Source organism: Aulostomus chinensis, chromosome 6, assembly GCF_037954235.1.
Source record: "Aulostomus chinensis isolate RoL2024-O1b breed Wild chromosome 6, RoL_Achi_v1.0, whole genome shotgun sequence".
NCBI lineage: Eukaryota > Metazoa > Chordata > Actinopteri > Syngnathiformes > Aulostomidae > Aulostomus > Aulostomus chinensis.
Genome location: NC_141325.1, coordinates 2,174,957 through 2,192,785, shown reverse-complemented (window position 1 = coordinate 2,192,785; position 17,829 = coordinate 2,174,957). Strand labels below are relative to the sequence as shown.

The window sequence follows — 17,829 nt, the reverse complement described above, 5'->3', positions numbered from 1 at the left end:
GTGGTCAGACTGGATACAGCTCATCTCCCCTCTCATCCCCAAGGTGCTCCAGATACAAGTACATCTTTATTTAGGCTACAATACCCTACAAAAGTGCCTCTGGGACACATGGGGACCAGTCACAGCACCTCTCAAACTAGACGAGCCATGGAGACCAGCACCAGCCTGGATCTTGGACTGACCGGGGGAGTTTGTCTTAAAGAGGTACTTCAGATATTTTGAGGCGCAGCTCCATTTACTCTTTACTAACCATGTTGTTAGCAAGTCATGACATCACATACAATACTCAGCATGATGTACAAGCAGAGCAAGTTTCAGCTGGCCTGCACATACAGCAGCGTTCATCTCTTTAAGGCATTGTGAGGGCTGGCATGGACCGTGCTAACACTGAGCTAGGCTTCAAAAAGACCTGGACTATCCCTTTTAGTTCTAAAAAGCTGCAGTGATGTAATCTGTGCCAGAGAAAAACAGGCTGACATCCTCACATCCAATTCCTGACAACTGTTCCCACGATTCCCCGACAACAGAGAGGGACTATGACCCCAAAACCGTCTCTCCAGAAGGGACAGGGAAGGATAAGAGGCCTCAGCTCAGGACAGCCAACCCCACGTTTCATGTCCACCTTCTGGCCAGTTATGGGCCTGACTGAGGCCATATGCTGCAGGATCAGGTTCTCACTAAATCCCTACCCCGGGGCCTTTGCTGCCTCCCATGACTATGCTAGCCACGGACGTGCTACGCTGTTTGGTGTATTATTCTGAGCGACTAGTCTAGATGGAATGATTTGTTTTAAAGAGGCTTTGTGCCCAGCAGCATACAAACTTCTTGGACAAATGAAGGTTCACTAAACGCCATGGAAGACTCCTCAACATTCAGCACACAATCAGAAAATGAAATGTGGATCAATGAATCTCTGGTGCACGCCAGAGTTGATAGATTCCTTACGCTGCCGTGTACTTTTAAAGTCCAGTTTCAGTCAGAACAACAGGATATCGCAAATGTAAATGTAATCCCTGCAACCGACACCGAATGAACAGGGGACCATTTAGCCATCGGTGCTACATCAGGCACAACAAATGTAGCATGTAGCAGAGAAATAATGATGGTAAACACTGGGTGACACATTTAAGGAAACCTGAATAAGTGCAGAGGGGCTCAAGTGATTCATGACTCATGCAGGTTTTATAGATGTCTGTAAATCAGCAGCTACACAGCCTGACCACAGAAGTACTACTTCATATCTGTGTGTAATATGGAGCACCGCTGATGGGCCTGTCTGACCGCAGCACTCGGCGCCCTGATTAGTCACAGCTCCACGTTACTGGACCTCCTATTCTGATAGCTGGGGATGGAAGCACTTCAGCATGAGAGGACACGGTCAGTTGTCAGTGACAGTTGGGGGGAAAATCCCAAAGTCATCAGGCGGGGATGACGGGAGGGGGTCCTGACTCGAGGGCCTGGTCCTGAACCGGGGCTGTAATTACCAGGGAATTTTCCTGACATCACTGCAAACCCTGACTAACTGGGACGGTCACAGCCAGCCCACATGACAGCCAGTGGAAGAGGCTTAAAAGTGGCTCTCAGCAGCCTCAGTAAAACAGATACCTTGTGACATAGGAAAGAACAAATAACCTCAGAAGTGGAGGAGGAGTGTCACCGGAGAAAGATTAGAGGATTCAGCAACACGGTGAACAGAGACCGTAGTTTCTGCTCAGCCGTACAACGCAGATGTTCCTCCTTCGAAGCATGATGTCATCCGTGATGACAGACCACCCTGACCGACCATCTTTCTCTCCTTTTTGTCAACCCACTGCTTTAAACTTTAAACTTAACATCTTCGCTTGTTAAAAAAAACAAACAAAAAAAACTATCAACCTAAGAGTGCCGTTACTCTCAAAGCGCCTCCCTCAGCTGTAGTTCTGCTTCTCAGGAGGAGAGAATGGCGTTTTCTCTAGCAGAACATTTGGAGCAGGCTGAGGCATTTCCTCCTGGAGGCCCCCATCCCCGAACATGAAGCCACACTTCCCCTACGAGTGTCCACACTTGTGAAAGTGGAACATGAGAGTAATACGCTAGGACTGTTTGAAAGCAGCCCGTGGTTTCACAGTTGAAAGTCTGAAGGACCACTTACTCTCATTTTGGGTCACAGACAAGAAAAATAAGTAGCATGGCGAAAGTGAAAACTGGTCTCAATCCAGACTGCTTTTCCCTCCCATTTCTTTGGACTAATTAAATTTAGCAAAAATGATTTAAAGGGGCTTTGAACTTGAGCGTTCGGTTTTATCAATGAATTCATCTTTATGGTTAAGGCACCGCAAGTGGTCCCAGACAGGACAGACGCTAGAGTTGGTGAGAGCGGGACGACGGGACAGGCCCCCAGCATGAGGACCGACGTGCCCATGCCTGAACAACACGCTTTTTTTCTTTCTTTTTTTTTTTTTAATGGTATACTTCGTTTTTTTGTAAGAATTTATGATGACATCACTGTTAGCAGATGCTGATCATTTTAAAATTCATCTGTATCGGCCCGGTTGCTAGGTAACGAGTTAATGTTTAATTTAAGGGCTTTTCCAAATGTTTGGAAGTAAAAGGAAACGCTTCTTGTCCAAATTCACAATGTTTACATGAGGGTTTTTTTTCCAGTGCCTACAAACTGGGCCTCATAAAAATGTGTTGTTAATACAGAATAATATAAATATCGAGAATTTCAACATTGCTGGCGTCTTTGAGTCGATTTGCCAGCAAACTTCCCCCTGTGAGAATTCTCATCTCCTAACAATCCACTTGGAAAATTAGATCAAATCTTAGTGGTGAATTTGTCCATTGAGCAAAGACGTAAAGAGGGGGACAGATTTTATGACTCAGATCTCCATATTTAATGTGAACTGTATCATCAGAGGTGTTTTTGGTAAAAGCCCGACATTCATTCAGTAGAATTAAAAAAAAGAAGAGGCTTCAACCCAACAAGAGAAGAACAGGTTCTTCCTCCTACACTGCTGCTTTATTCATGGAGAACAGAAGTTGCCATTTTTCTACAATAAATGGTGGAAATGGATTTCCATTAACTGGATTCAAGTCTTAGCCAGTTTGTGATGCTTTGCCAGCTGCTCCGGCTAATTACCTATAATGGCTTTCTGATCCCGAGCGCTTTAGGCAAATCCTTGGAGATTTGGTATTATACCGACTAATAGGAGGAAGACGTCGGCTCCTGCCTACAGGAGCCAGGCAGCCGTTTGGTAGCTGGACGACAGTTGCTAGATGCTTTCACTTTTTTTGTAACTTCAGGAAAAGCCGCTGCAAACACGTCACACAATGCAACACACAAGGCTGCGTCCGTTTCAGAGCGGCGAGGAGTCGCAGCAGAAGGTCCAAACGTCTCCGCTGAGATTCTTCACGTTCTCCCGACACGTCAGCCAGTCAGCAAACATCAAGCCCACCTCCTAGCCCACTGCAGGCTGGCAACTATCTGTTAAGGACGCTGCTCAGTCGGCGTCTCTCAAGTCCTCAAAAATTACACGGCAGTGACACTGGCATCCGTGGCAGAAGGTCGCCGGCCTAAATATAGAGATGCACTCGCTTTTAGCAGCCAGTCGAGAGATTCTGCACTTTCTGGACTTTTTTTCCTGACAGATCAGAGCAGCAGTTTGTCATCTGAATCTCAGAAGGTTGCGAGTGGGCCGCAGTTACCAGACGAGCCAGGACCAAATCTCTGACGAGCTACGATTAGAAATTTATGTTAGTAATGTAAAACGTAAAAATAATTCTTTAACGTGTAAACTTCTGGCACAAGCGAAGACGATGCAGCGCTCTGACTCGTCCCTGCCTCCATCATTGTGGTCAATATAACTTCACTTAAAACCACAAACGTCGTCGTTCACGTTTCCTCCTCCGGCCAAACCAGGAGAACGACAAGAAAACGGCCCAGGCTGCCGCAGGTCAGGTATTTTTAAACTTCCAGAGACGATGGGGGCATTCGGCCAAAACGCAGAGGCGATAGCTGGATGCCGCAAAGCGCTCAGCATGAAAATAGATTTCTCTTTCATAAAGAAGGTGCATTCAGCAGAGTAAACAGCTGGATCAGGAGATGAGCCTCCACCTGGCTGATGTCCCATCCACATCTGGGCTTGTGTTTTGGTTGGAAGCAGCGTTTGCAGTTACTTTGGTGTCTTTATTGTGCAATCCAAAAAAAAAAAAAAAAAAAAAGATTTGACAGCAAAAAAAAAAAACCATGCACAAAACAAACAAACAAAAAAAACATTTCAATAAAAAAAAAAATTTATTTCAAGTTTTAAACTGACACAAATGCAGAGCCTGAAGTTTTGGCTGGAACGTAACCAGCATCCATTTAACACGGTATGTTGTTTTCATAGAAAACGAGCCTAAAATAATGACTTAGTGTGAGAAATGACACTGAGATGGTGCATAATCTGATAATCTGAGTGATTGGGCACATGGCCCGCGGCCGCTGGCCCGTGCACTTAGAACACGGAGCGTTTTAAATTTTCTCCAAATTTCTGTTTGCTGTTAAAGCGAATCTCACAGACACTTGAAGCTGGAAAGATTTAACAAACATTATCGCACTTAATTTGCCTTCCAGGGACTTTTAGACAGTAAAATGAACGCCACGGCAATCCAAATCATTTTTAATAGCAAACTTTAGCTGTTTGATTGCTCAAAAAAACAAAAACAAAAAAACCCTGAGCACATGACATTTAATTGTTACCAGTTTTGAGAACACACTCCGCCTCAGCTGTCAAGATTCAAGGATGCAGCCTTAATGCGGATTAACCTTTGCCTCTCAGCGAAAACCAGAAAAATGTGGTCAGTAGGTGTCACTCGGCTGAGGCTCGTTCAAATCTTTACTCCAGAAATGTAAAGACAAAAAAAAGTAATAAATTGCGTCAGGACTTCCCCATCATATTAGCCTTTCAGAAGAATTTCAGAATAAATAAGGACAGACTTTTCTTTTTAACAACCCCCAGTTCTAATCAGACCTCTCAGCTGCACTCACAGGTGCATCTGCTGCGCGCTCGGCGCCGCCCTGCACTGCCTCGCAGTGGCGCGGTCACTGGCAGCTGGAAAGACTCTCCTACAGCTGCTGAACCCATCGCAGAGCTGGAGCCTGACAGCACGGCGAGAACAAACCCTGCTGCACAGAAGACAATGAAACGCCTTGAAATCAACTGCAGCAAACAGGAAACCATTTGTCTCAGAGTCGATTGGTCAGTAGCTGCTTACGAGTTCATGTCTCACCGGGAACGTCACCTGCTTTTTTCCCCTACGTGATGAAGCCATGTCTGTGGTTCATTTATTAATGCAATGTCGCCCACGTCGGATCCTCGCTTTCACGAGACGAGGGTCGTTACTGGTATCCTTGGCCGGTCGCAACAAAAGCACCAACCAAGTTTATTGTATCCAGAGAAGTAGTTAATCCACCATATAATCCATTAGAGCACAAAGCAGGTCAGGATGTCTGTCTGTAACGATTAGTTACCAGGATGTAACTGCAGCTCCAGGAGCACTTGTAGCCTGTTAGATGCCATTTGACTCTGAATCGTCTAAAAACAGAGAGCTTCAGGGATGACACTCCGAAAGAAACTGAACCTTTCACCAAATACACACGAGTCAAAACAAAAACTATTAGCTGTTGTTTTCTACGTTGGCCTTCATGTCTCCACTATCTGGTGGCCTCTGGTGACCTTGCTAAACTGCACAGCCTGCTTCATTGTACAAGCCTCAGGCATTTGATGTCAGCTGTCCTACCTGACCAGTACAACCAGTGCATCTCAGTCAGGACCAAAAGCCTACAGAGAGCTTGTTAACCCAGGCAGGTAGAGTCTAGATGGTCCTCCTACAAAAACAGGACTGAAGGAAAACTCTGACTCAAGAATATCCAGAGGGAATTTCTTGGAACTGTCGACCAAAGCAGGGAATTTTTGCACAAGATAAAAAGTCAAAGGTGAAGTCAGTTATCCGAGACGCTTTTTTTCCCAATCTTAAATTTCTGGGTTTAGGTCCCTGAAACTAAACAAATGATTCAGCTGACGCTCATGAAGAGGCCCTTCACTTTCTCACTGAGTTTCCAATTCCTCCATCAACAGCAAGCAGAGGCCGTTTCCTGTTGCTGGTCAACTGGTCGTCAGCCTTCGTGATTCTGCTCCATTACGTATCCGCTGTCAAAACCAGAATAAACACGCATCAAAACAATCCAGCGAGGTGATGAAACGCATTGTAAAAAAGGAACCACAACAAAAATCACATGACGAAGCAGTGAGGGCAGTGAATTAGGTCACTAAACAAAGGAGGGCCACCAGGAGGACTCTGGGTAACGCTGTGTCAGCTTTGTTTTTACTACCACAAATCGAACTAACCTAACAAAAACACACGCTTCAGTACTGGTGTGCACGGTAATTCCTGTCTGGCGAGTGAGAACAGCAAACACTGCTGCAGACACTTTGTGGTCTGCCTCACAAAACCGGACCTGCAGTTCCCTTTTCTGCTGCACTTCCCGTTTGAATTCTGGCATGTGTGGTTTATGAAAAGAGCTTCTAAGGCATCGCCGTTACTTTCGCTGCGATTCAGGTGAAGCACTTAAAGACACAGACGCAAGCGAGAGAAGACGTCTTGATGTGAAGTCATTCCATAAAAGGGAATATGAAGAGGTGCGGCGATGAGTGTACATGTTATCCTGGACTAAGTGAGTAGGAAAAGTTCTGGCAGGCAGCTCGCGTAGACCTCCATCTTACTTCAACAGTGTTTACAACGTGAGTCGACAGACACAAGAGACGGCGCTTGGGAGGCTTTACGATGAAGTCAGGGAAGAGACGGAGGTGTTGAATGAATTATCTGACAGGAACAGATGTTCTTTAACAGACCGATTAAAACGTCTGAATGTGCTATTTAGAAGGAGCTCAGAGAGCCTGTGACCCATTGAAAGGACCAAAACAACACAAGTACTTTGTTAAGAGGGGGTTCGTTCTGATATGAGCAAAAGACCATGAGGAGTCGCTGGGAGCTCCTGGGACACACTGCAACATGCCTGGTTGCTAATGTGCAAGTTTTTAATTCACTTCCATGTATCAAGTTAGGACAGGAGAGATGGTTTTTCTGTAGGCCAGCCCGGAAGTTAGCATCACACCTTCGATCAAATGCGAGCCAAAGGCATTTTCAATCATCGCAGAAAAGAAGTTCTGCAGTAAAGAAATGTTTATCAGGCTTTAATTTTTTGCTCAGCATTCTTATGGCATAAATGTAACTGAGGGGCACAGTGCTAATGTTGTAACTTCACACTTCTGCTTTCGGTCTGATGACATTTGTCGTCTCATTAAATCGCTTACTGGCAAACGCTGCTTACGGGACACAGAGATGCAGGAGGGTTGTTTCTATAGAACAAATCTGTAAATGATTGGGCAGGTTTGACAGCTGTAATTGAGCAGTCAAGTCAAACAATGTAGTTCCAAACCTCAGCGCTCCACATCCTCCCGTTCACCTCTGCCGGAGTTCAGACAGCAGTCCTCACTTACATCGGCGAGCCGGAGGAACGATGAGAGGGAGCAGGAGAAGAAAACCAAGCTTGGGCGTCTGCCATGTGTCTCGATTTGCGGCAACTGTTTTGTAATTACGTTCCATATTTTCCATCAATCCATCTGCACTGCTGGATGAGAACAAATAAGGTGCCGCGAACGGTTGAATTCCCCATCGTCTTCAGCTTCTATGCAGGCTGGACGGTCGTGAACAGACAGAAGCACGTTTGGCTAAACTCATGAGGCGTCACCAGCTTTTTGCACACTTGAGTGCAACAAATCCTACCAAGTACTTTCATGTCAAAATGAGACTACTTTTTCCAAAAGGGACGACATGTCCACATGTTTGTGGATTATCTATCGGTCTTGACTATGAGGCCCAGGGAGGAGAATACAGGCAGATGTCTGGGGGTCTGACTTCAGGGAATCTTCTTTTCTTTATGGTGGTTTATGTCTAAATTCTCCTTGATAAGATCCATGACCTTAACAAACTTATTCAGAAATTCCAATTTTCTATATATCAGAGCAATATCATGCACTTGATGCTGTCCTGATAAAACTACACCAATGTGAAAATCTGACACCGCGACGTCAAAGATAAACACCAGCTTCAAATGTGGAACAGGAGCAGTGAAAAGTTCACAACTGTCAAAATTGGATCTTTGGAAACAGGGAGGAGATAAATTACACCATTTTATCACAAAGAATGAGCAGGGGTACGCAGCAGTGCACACCCTACAAGAGGATTGGGCCAATTCCTTCCTTCCAACCAGAGCCGGCAAAGTCCTGAATATCTGGTGGTTCTGGAGGTCATCCGGTCCGATTTTCTTGTGGTGTGAGGAGATGATGATAAACATGTTCAATATTAACAATCAGAAATCCCGTAGCGTGGCGAGGGACGCTGAGGATGGCCGAGCTGTCGCGTGAAACAGCGTGGGCCAGAATGAACTCACTAAACGTATCCAATTTGTCCAGTACTGTGAGGTTCGATGACACGCCAGTCGCACCGTTCTATCATCAGATGACTCTTGAAGAGAATCCAAAGAATCCTCACATACAGTTGAGGACAGAATTATTAGCCCCCCTACAAAAATGTCATTTAAAAAAAAAAAAAAGTATTTCCCATGTACTTTTAACCAGAGCAAAAAATGTCTAACACAGCTTTTTTAGACACCCTAGTTTTATTTGTGAAGCTTCAATTATTTTATTTTGCACACAGAAATGAAAATATTCCACCAAACACAAAAAGTACCATGGTCAGAATCATGAGCCCTCCACATTCTACTGGTCAGTTGTGTATCTCTTCTACTGGGTAACGGCCTGCAGTCGTTTGTAGAAGTTTCCAACAAGTCTCTGACACTTTTTTAGAGGAATCCTGGCCCGTTCTTCTTTGGCAAACCTCTCAAGTTCCTCCGGATTTGAGGGTCTTCTGGAATGGACATTCTTCTTCAGGTCACCCCACATATTTTCAATTAGATTGAAGTCAGGGCTTTGTGCAGGCCATTCAATTACACTCACCTTGGTCTTCTGGAGAGGGTTCTCCACCTAGAGGGACGTATGTTTAGGGTCGTTGTCATGTTGGAGGATGAAGCCACAACCCAGTTTTAGTGCGGACTGATTCAGGTTCTCTTTCAGAATCTCCACATATTTTTCTTTATTCACGATTCCTTCCACCTTGACAAGATCTCCAGCTCCAGATGCACTGAAGCCTCCCCACAGCACGATACTCCCACCACCATGTTGCACTGTGGGGACGGTGTTCTCTGGGTGAGACGCCTCTCCCTTCTTTCTCCAAACAGAAGCAGTGTCTCTATGGCCAAAGAGCTCCAGTTTAGTCTCAGACCATGAGACGCTTCCAGTATGAAGAGTCTTTCTCTGGGTTGTCTTGAGCAAACTTAAGTCTGGCTTGAAGGTGTCTTTTCCTCCAAAGTGGAGTTTTTCTTGGTCTGCAACCTCGTGGTGCACTCCTGTGCAGAGCTCTACTGACGGTCTTCTTAGAGACTATGATTCCTGATGTGGCCAAGTCATTCACTGGTGTCTTGGCAGTTGTTCTGGGGTCTATAGACACGTCTCTCACCAGTTCTTTCCAGTGTCTTTGAAATCTTTTGCTTTCTACCTCTGCCAGGCTTGTTCTGCCCTGTGTGGCTGTCTTTGAATCTCTGGATTCTACCTCTCACTCCAGTTCTTGACACTTGGAATCAATGGATAGCTTTGCATATCCTTCTCCTAATTTGTGTGCATCAATAATTCTTTTCCTCAGGTCCAAACTGATTTCCTTCGTTTTCGGCATGGTGCTTTCTCAGCAGACAGCTCAATGGCCCCTACTGAGGCTTTCATACCAGGCTTTAACCTAACTGTTGAGTGGAATCAGCTGTTTCACCAGATCGCCTTGAAGCACATCACCTGTGGAGTTAAAGTGGCTTGTGTGATGACTTAATAAATGCTGATTTCTTAAAGGGGGCTAATAATAATAATAATAATAATAATAATGTCCATGGTCATTTAAGCTTTTTCTTATATGTTTATGTTTTTGTGTGCAAATATAAATATTCTGTGCCTTCTCATGAAAAGCAGTAAGTTCAGAAATGCTCTGTTAAAAAAGTACTCAGGAAAATCTTGCAGAAACCTAAAAATTAAAAGGGGGGCTAATAATTTCGTCCTCAACCGTACATCAGCTGACACTGCGTGGTTGTTGACAACTGACTGAAGGAAGTGACCCGAGCAGACGCAGGCGTGCCGGGGTCAACTCTCAGATCGTTACTGAGGATTTCAAGTAGATGATCAAAGGTTATTTTTCCGGAAGTAAAAAAGCCTTACTGAACATTAAAGTCTTCTCCAGACCCTGGAAGGGAGCAGACGCGTTCACTCCAGCTTGTTTATGCTGCCCACAGACAAACTCATCTCCCTCGCTGACTTGTCAGCAACTCAAGTGTAGTCATGCCCAAGTCGCCGTCATGATGTCAAGCGCAGCCTTCAAGTCCTCAGCCAAACCTTTAACTTCCCAGCAAAAAAACAAAAAACAACAAAACTGACTGTTCCAGGAGCAGAGCAGGAAACACATCCTTTATTCTGTAGGATGGATGAATCCTTGCAGGCCGTTGGATGGAAGTCCAGACTGCTGGACTGTTTCGTCATTTTAAAGGCCGAAGCGATTCAACGGTTAATCACAAACTGACAGCTTGTTGACAAGTCTGTACATCAAATATCTTGTCAGGACGTTTGCAAATTTGCAAACTGTTTCATGATAATTTGACAGATATCCTGCTCACAGTCATCGCAAAATACGATCAGCACTTCATCGGATCGGCAGATAATGGTCTTTATTTTTTCACACCGTGTAATTTGTACAACATGGAAATCAAATAAATCTGTTCCGAAACAGTTAATGTCAACATCTGTAAACGTGCTGTGGGCAATCGGATATTTGCATAAAACTAAATAATCAGGGGCCTCATGCCGACTCTGGTCATCGCTGAAAGTTCATGGTTTGGAACCTCAACCAGCGTCCTCCTGTTCACGCCACTAAATGACCCAAGTTCAAAACCTCGTTGGGCTCGGCGCCCTCCTCTGATCGGGCAATAAGGAATTAGTTGAAAAATAATTCATTTGCAGTTTGACAAAGCCAGCAGGGACGGCAATATAGAGGCAGCGACAGAGGCCTGAATGAGCCGGCACAAAGGCAGCGCTGGCCGTCACGGGGCCGCGGGCTGCGTCGTACCAGCATTCTTTCTAGGGTGCTAGAATAAGACAACAAAGGGGCACAATGTGCCTATTCATCACCAGTACAGTATGCTAATCATGTAGATGGGATACAGTCTCAATGCCCCCCCGGCACAGAGGGAGGATCAAATAGTTAATTCACAAAAAACCTTATCAAAGAGGAAAACTCTGGCCCTCACTGCAGGGACCGACGGCGCTCCGCCTGCTCCTCGGGACTGAGAGGCAACTTGACACAGACAACAAGCTTCTAAGCAAATCGCGCCTCAATAAGCAGACCACATGCATTTGGGTACTCAGGGTTGAATAATAAAATCATCATCACCTTCGCTAAGGAGGCCATGTCTTTTTTTTGCGGGGGGATGTTGGTCTGCTCCTTCATGCAAGAATCAAATAGTGTCAGAATCCAGTAACTTCTTTCTCTACAGAAATTATCAGCAACGACCCGCAAGGCAGGAAAGGGTTCATCTGATCTTCAACTCTTGCAGCTCTCATTCGTTTTGTTCTCCAAAACAGAGCAAGTGTGTCACAAGAGGAAATTTGAAGTGCACTGAAACTTATGTGTCCTGCAAATCTCTCGCAGCGAAGCGGCCAACAGCCTGTATGAAGAATGCGTGGCGTCCGTCCAGATCACAAGTGGCAAAGGTGAAAAAGCTGCGTGTTAAATGTGAACACAGCAGCTGTTTGCATGGAAACAGAGTTTGCATTTCTCGTGTTTACATGATCCGCTGCTGCTCGCCGTGGTCAGGGAGTCCCTGCGGTTTAACGGCTTCTGCTGCTCTCATCTCTTCAGCCCGGGACTTACAGCTACAGCGCTCCATTACAATGCTCAGTGCAAATGTTTCAGATTTTGCTGACAGCAAGCAAACGAAGTCCATTTGTGTTTGACAACTCAGCAGGTTCAGACTATACTGAGTGGAGAGCCTGTACCAAAACATCTCTGCGTTAAGATGACGTTGACGCGCGCAGACCTCTGATGCTCAGACAGATGTCGATCCTAATCAGAGGAGGCGATGATGAATTCTAACCACACTGTTGTTAACGTGCTTGTAAATCTGCAAACGTAGGAAGCGAAACCACACGGCCAAGGTCTTCCTGGTAATTAGGAAGACGCAGTGACACTTAGCAGCGAATTCACAAACGTCAACTGTTCTCTAGCCGTGCAGTGAGAGCGGTGGGCCACAGCAGACACGTCAAAGTCGTGGCCTGGTGAATAAATAACGGTGACATATGGGCCGTTACGCAAGTTTAGCTGACAAGGACGCGTGTTCCAGAGGCGGGGATCTGCTGGGCGCTCGGCGGCTGCACAGCAAACAGCCTGGTGCTAATTAGATATTCTGAGTGAAGGTGCAGATGCAGGTACACAACAACGTCTGCCCTCTTACATGGTGACTTTTGGAAAAGCAATTCTAGACTCCGTCTAATAACAGGCTCCCTTCAGCTCCTCCATTTTACGTCAGATGACAATTCTATGAATATCGATTCAAATAAATGTCATAAACAAATACTGCAGGCTGAGTCTTGGCCAGGGATGAACTGTTAACTTTACAGCATATTTTTGCATGTTTTTTTGTATTAAAGATGCATCCCTACTTTTAGTGGAACCCCCTTTTCTCCCATAAAGCCTTAATCAAATTCATTGCCAGGACATCCAGGCCCTGACACGCAGCGCCGTGCGATAAGAGCTGGTGGAGGACGGCTGACACGCTCACAGATGCATCCTGTTCCTTCTTGTAATTTTTGTGTTCCTCTTGGAGACCGCATCAAATTCAGAGAAGCCACAAGCTGAAGGGAAGTGGAGGGAAAATTGCTTTTTGTTTCTACTCGACTGTCCTGCTCTGAGAACGCGCTTACAGGACAACACGGTGACCCACATGATGTCAGGAGGACATTACAGCTCAGCGACCAGCTAATAAAGACGAGATGGTGACGTTTAAGCCGTTCTGAACGTTACTTGAACTATTTGTTGTTGTTTTTTCCCCTCTGCTCACATTAAATTGGGCATTTGACTTTCAGGGATTCTCGTGGTTTTCATTTAACTGGCACAGCTGCTGGATAATGGTTCAATAAAGGAGTGGGAGTGGAGCCTCGCAAACATCACATGATCCATTTAGTACACGGACGCACAAGTGACCCAGTGCCACAGTGTCCAGCGGGACGTCCAATCAAACTTTAGCACGCTGGTGAACCCTGAATCTGCTTCTTTCTGTTCCAATCCGACGCTGATAGCAGACCCTTTTATTCCTTAACATCATCATTTGATTTTGTTAGTTCAAAAAAAAAAAAAAACTAAAATAAAAAGACACTCAAATGCATTAAGTTTAAATGTATTTCAGAGCAATTTAACTGAGCTGTGTGTATGGATTTGTGACCTGCCCCTTGTTATGTTCCATGGTCCAGAGTGAGCTATGGACAGGAATCAGGTTCAGTACATGGATCGGCACCATCATTCCAATATCTGATCAGTGCATAGAGCCAGACCAAATGTTAGGGATGTCCGCGTGTCACGGTCAGTGTCTCTGACTCGTTCAATCACAACATGTGAGCTGCAATTTTGCGTTTTACACAAGAAAAGAAAAACCCCTAGAACACATGGGTCAACGTCAAACTACCAACACCAAAGCGAGTGTGTTTATTTAGGTTTTTTCCATTCATTAAAGCTTAGGAATTGTTTTTGACCCATCCTTAAAATGTACAAAGCAAACTGGAACTGAAACCACGATCCAAAAACCACCACACAAACCCAACAGGGACCTGTTGGACCCCCAACAATGAAGCACTACAGCTAATAAAATGGCTTCAGGCTAATGGTGTTGATTTCCATCCTGACAGGAAGGAACTCATCGACTGGCCGTGGAGGAGCTTTACCTGTTGAACGATGCTTGACTTGATTCAGAAATCCACTCGTAACACTGTTAATTTAGAAATCCCTACAACGGGACCTGTAGCAGCCAGCAGTTTGCAGAAACCTTTAATGTTTTCAGCCAAATAAAAGTTGCCAAGTACTGTAAGACCAGAGGCTTAAGAGGCAGAATGTCCCAACCAAAAGTCACCCTGGTCAGCCAGTTCCAGCGCCACTTTTATGAGGAGACATGAGCTTCCATGAGCTCGAGGGACAGATGGAACCCTTCAGCCGAATGGCTGACTGCGCGCCTCAGTTTGAGTTTAAATTCTGCACTTTTATTACACTTTGAGCTCAAATAGCACCGTTAGGAAATCTAGTAGATTGCTTCGGAGCATTTGAAAGTGCAGGAATAAAACATTATTCAAAGTAATGACTGATGAAAGCAGTAACTTGGGAGAGTCTTCTGGTAGAACTAATACTACACATCCTGACAGTACGCCTCAGCTAATTACACGCTTACATACAAACTTAGATATGAACTGCATCCGGTTCTGCAGACGGAGAGGAGACGTCGACGTTTGTCCTGGAGGAAAATCTCCCCCAGTCCTGAATGGAAACATGCATAAATTCAGATTTTCCGCTCAAGATTTTTCTAAAATTATGGTTGAAATTGGTGATACGTGTGGACGGAAAGACGACTAATGTCTGTCTGGTTGCAAAACCAGCCACTTGATTGATTATATGATGAGACATGCTCATGACTGCCTCCTGAAAGAATGTGTGTGTGTGTGTGTGTGTGTGTGTTTTGCCCAGTGAGAACAGGTTTACGGTGTGACACTGCAGCATGTTTATAGGGTTGAGTTCCTTGAGGAGGCATGAGTGTCATGTCTGACACGTTTAGTCAGAGTACTCTGGTCCTAATTATGGGCTCCGCGATACCAGGACGTAACAAACATGCTCGTCCAGAGCCTCCTCACTTTATTTCATTTGATTGTCAGATTCAAGTCAGGTGGGAGTAGTTTAACCATTTTCTAGCCGAGCTCCCCTTCATTAACATCAAATCTTCAGTGTTTTTTTGTATTTTTTCCAGGACTGAGCAACATCCTCAAATTAAATACAACATGTATGTAGTTAAAAAGAACACGCAAACATTTTGGGTTATAAACTTAGCGTCCAACTTCTCCAGAGTCAGACAAGAAGAAAGAGACTTTTCTCCTCCGTGCTGCACTATGGACGTCAGTCCCATGCTAGTTAGCTTAGCACAATGAATGGTAGTGGGTGGGAAGTGTTAGCATAGCTGCGTCTCTGCCTGCATTAATATCAGGAGGGTTGTGTGTAACCTTGGTGATGAATACCAGTTTAACATGAGGAGACGTTGTAGTGGTAGAATCAGACACGTAGCCGGAACTACTTTCCTGACTGGGCGCAGTGATTTGACGCAGCACCTCCAAAGCTCCACTAGAACTTAGGTCAACAGAACCAAAGGTTTGTTGAGGACTAGAAGAGCGACTGCTGCTCCTGATGAGGAGGAGGAGGAGGAGGGGGGTACCTGCTGGACACACCAGCATCCTGGACCTGAGCTAGCTGATGCTAACACTTCCCACCCACTACCAGCCATTGGGCTAAGCTAACTAGCATTCTAGCAGACCAGCAGTCTGTCAAAAGAGGGAGGTGTAACTATTTTCTTGTCTGGCTCGAGGGAGGCCTGCAAAAAGCCATATTTCCCAAAAACACTGACATCTAATGGAGAAGAATGTGTTAAAGTTGCTGTGTCAGTAAATCTTCCCTCCATCCATAAAACTCTTGTGTCTTTGAAAACAAGTTAGTATTCAAGACAAAAGCCTTTTTGAGAGTAGTTGTCCATCCCAGTGTGATTCGCATCCTTTTTTTCCCCTGAATTTTAAAAACACATCGCATGAGTTTGCCAGGTTTTCTGGGTGGATGAGCTGTAACCTTCAAGTAGACCCTTTGGTTTCCACCGGTCTGAGAGTAAAGAAGCTTCTTTTAGATTGCAACACTGCTAACAAGGGACTGTTAGGTCATAGAGGAAGTTCCTGGTGACATCCTCCTCTCTGGGTCGGCTCACATGTTGCTCAAGCCCCCGCCCCCCCCCCCCCCAATATTGGGGGTGCTGGACCACATGAAGCCATACATGCAGCATGTTGACACAAGAGATTAGAGCCGTTGTTGCCCTGAGGGGCAGATAGATCCCCCACCACGGCCTATGAAACAGGATGTTAAGTGCATTGAAGGGTGTGTGTGTGTGTGTGGGGGGGGGGGGGTCTTAATTTCATGCTTGCAAATCTCTGGTGTCACACAGAACTACGGCCTATTTCCGGGACTTGTAGAACAGTTGGAACTGGTGATGAGGACGCATGTGTGAGGAAAGATGGAGGAGTTATTCTGAACTAGCGGGTGTGTCCCGGTACATACCCGGGTGGGACAACTCCTACCTTCTGCAATGAGCTCCTCCACGGTGACTTGATACCGGCCAACTGCAAACACTTTCCCGAAGTAGCTGCTGACCCCCGAACCGGAGCCGGAGCCGGTCGCCCCTCCGAGCCCGCCGCTCTCGGACTTCGGCATTCTGGAAAACTTCTTCATCCTTTATAACTTTCCAGTCCGGCCAGCAACCGCGATCCTTGTTGGGTGGGGGAGTAAACCTGCTGCTGCTCACTTGAACGCTGTTGTCCCCTATCTACTTATATGCAATGCTTTCTCCTCCTGCATGCTCCGCGGCGGGTTCTTCTGGAGGGACTACTTGCTGTGAGGTGACCCGACATTAAAGTACTTGAAAGGCGTCACGGTGGGATGATAGAACGCCGGCGGTCTCCCAAAGCTCGTACCAGTGACAGCATCCACTTTCAAACTGCCCGAAACTAGAGGAAACTGACATGGGTTGGCTAGCTAATGTGACACATCACGCTAGCTGGCTGCGGCTAACATGCGTGGACTCGGCGGTGTGTAGCCTCCTCCGGCAACGAGGGGAGGGCGGGGTGGAAGCTCCGCAGACACCGGTGACCGTAACACGATATATCCGGCGGGGCAGTCCTCCAGTCAGCCTCGGCGGGGTTACCTTTACGTGCACTTCACCCGGGGCGAAGCAGGCTAGTTAGCTGGCTAATTAGCCACAAGCTAGCAGGCGGAACTACGAGGCGAGCCGCGCCGACAGCAGGCGGGCACACGGAGTAGCAGCAGCCCCGGACCCGAACGCCGAGCGTCGCTTCTCAGAGAACGTTTTCCTCCGGGTTCACCCGCGTCGCCCCCGCTTCCCTCCGTGTCATCGTCGTTAAACTTCTCCCGTCGCCCCAATTGTAGGTCCGCTAGTTAAGTGGGTGGTTTGTTATTTACCCAATGAGAGTGACAACCTAACCCCGCCTGGCCCCGCCCCCTCCTATTGTTGTGATTGGTGTAAGAGGAGAATGTATGGAAGCCTCGTGTCGACAGAAACATGAATTAACTAATGATGGTTTATGTGGACCACAGTCCTCGGCCTGGTCCTGGACCCCCCCCCACACACACACACACACACACACACACCTCTGATTTGTTTAGCTCGTTTGTTTATTTTTCCTTTTTATTGTTGTTTTGTTGCCTACAGAGGCTTTGATTGAGCAGCGTCACATTCATAAAAATGATGACTTCCTTTAAAAAAACAACTAATCACGTCTAAGAGACTACGTCGGAGCTCTTGGGTCTGGTGTGTTTTTATTCTGTGCGGTTCCTTGTAGTTTGTTTTATGTC

The 17,829-nt window shown here is 46.0% G+C and overlaps 1 protein-coding gene across 2 annotated transcripts in view; it reads right to left on the bottom strand.

Moving 5' to 3' along the window:
- Positions 1–17,432, bottom strand: part of bmp2k (BMP2 inducible kinase) — a 42,937-nt gene extending 25,505 nt beyond the window's left edge. For both annotated transcript variants that reach the window (XM_086205782.1, XM_086205783.1), the window contains exon 1: positions 16,539–17,432. In XM_086205782.1, coding sequence (XP_086061908.1) covers positions 16,539–16,689 — 151 coding nt within the window. In that variant the 5' untranslated portion in view covers positions 16,690–17,432. The remainder of the gene's footprint in view (positions 1–16,538) is intronic.
- Positions 17,433–17,829: the final 397 nt, after the last annotated feature.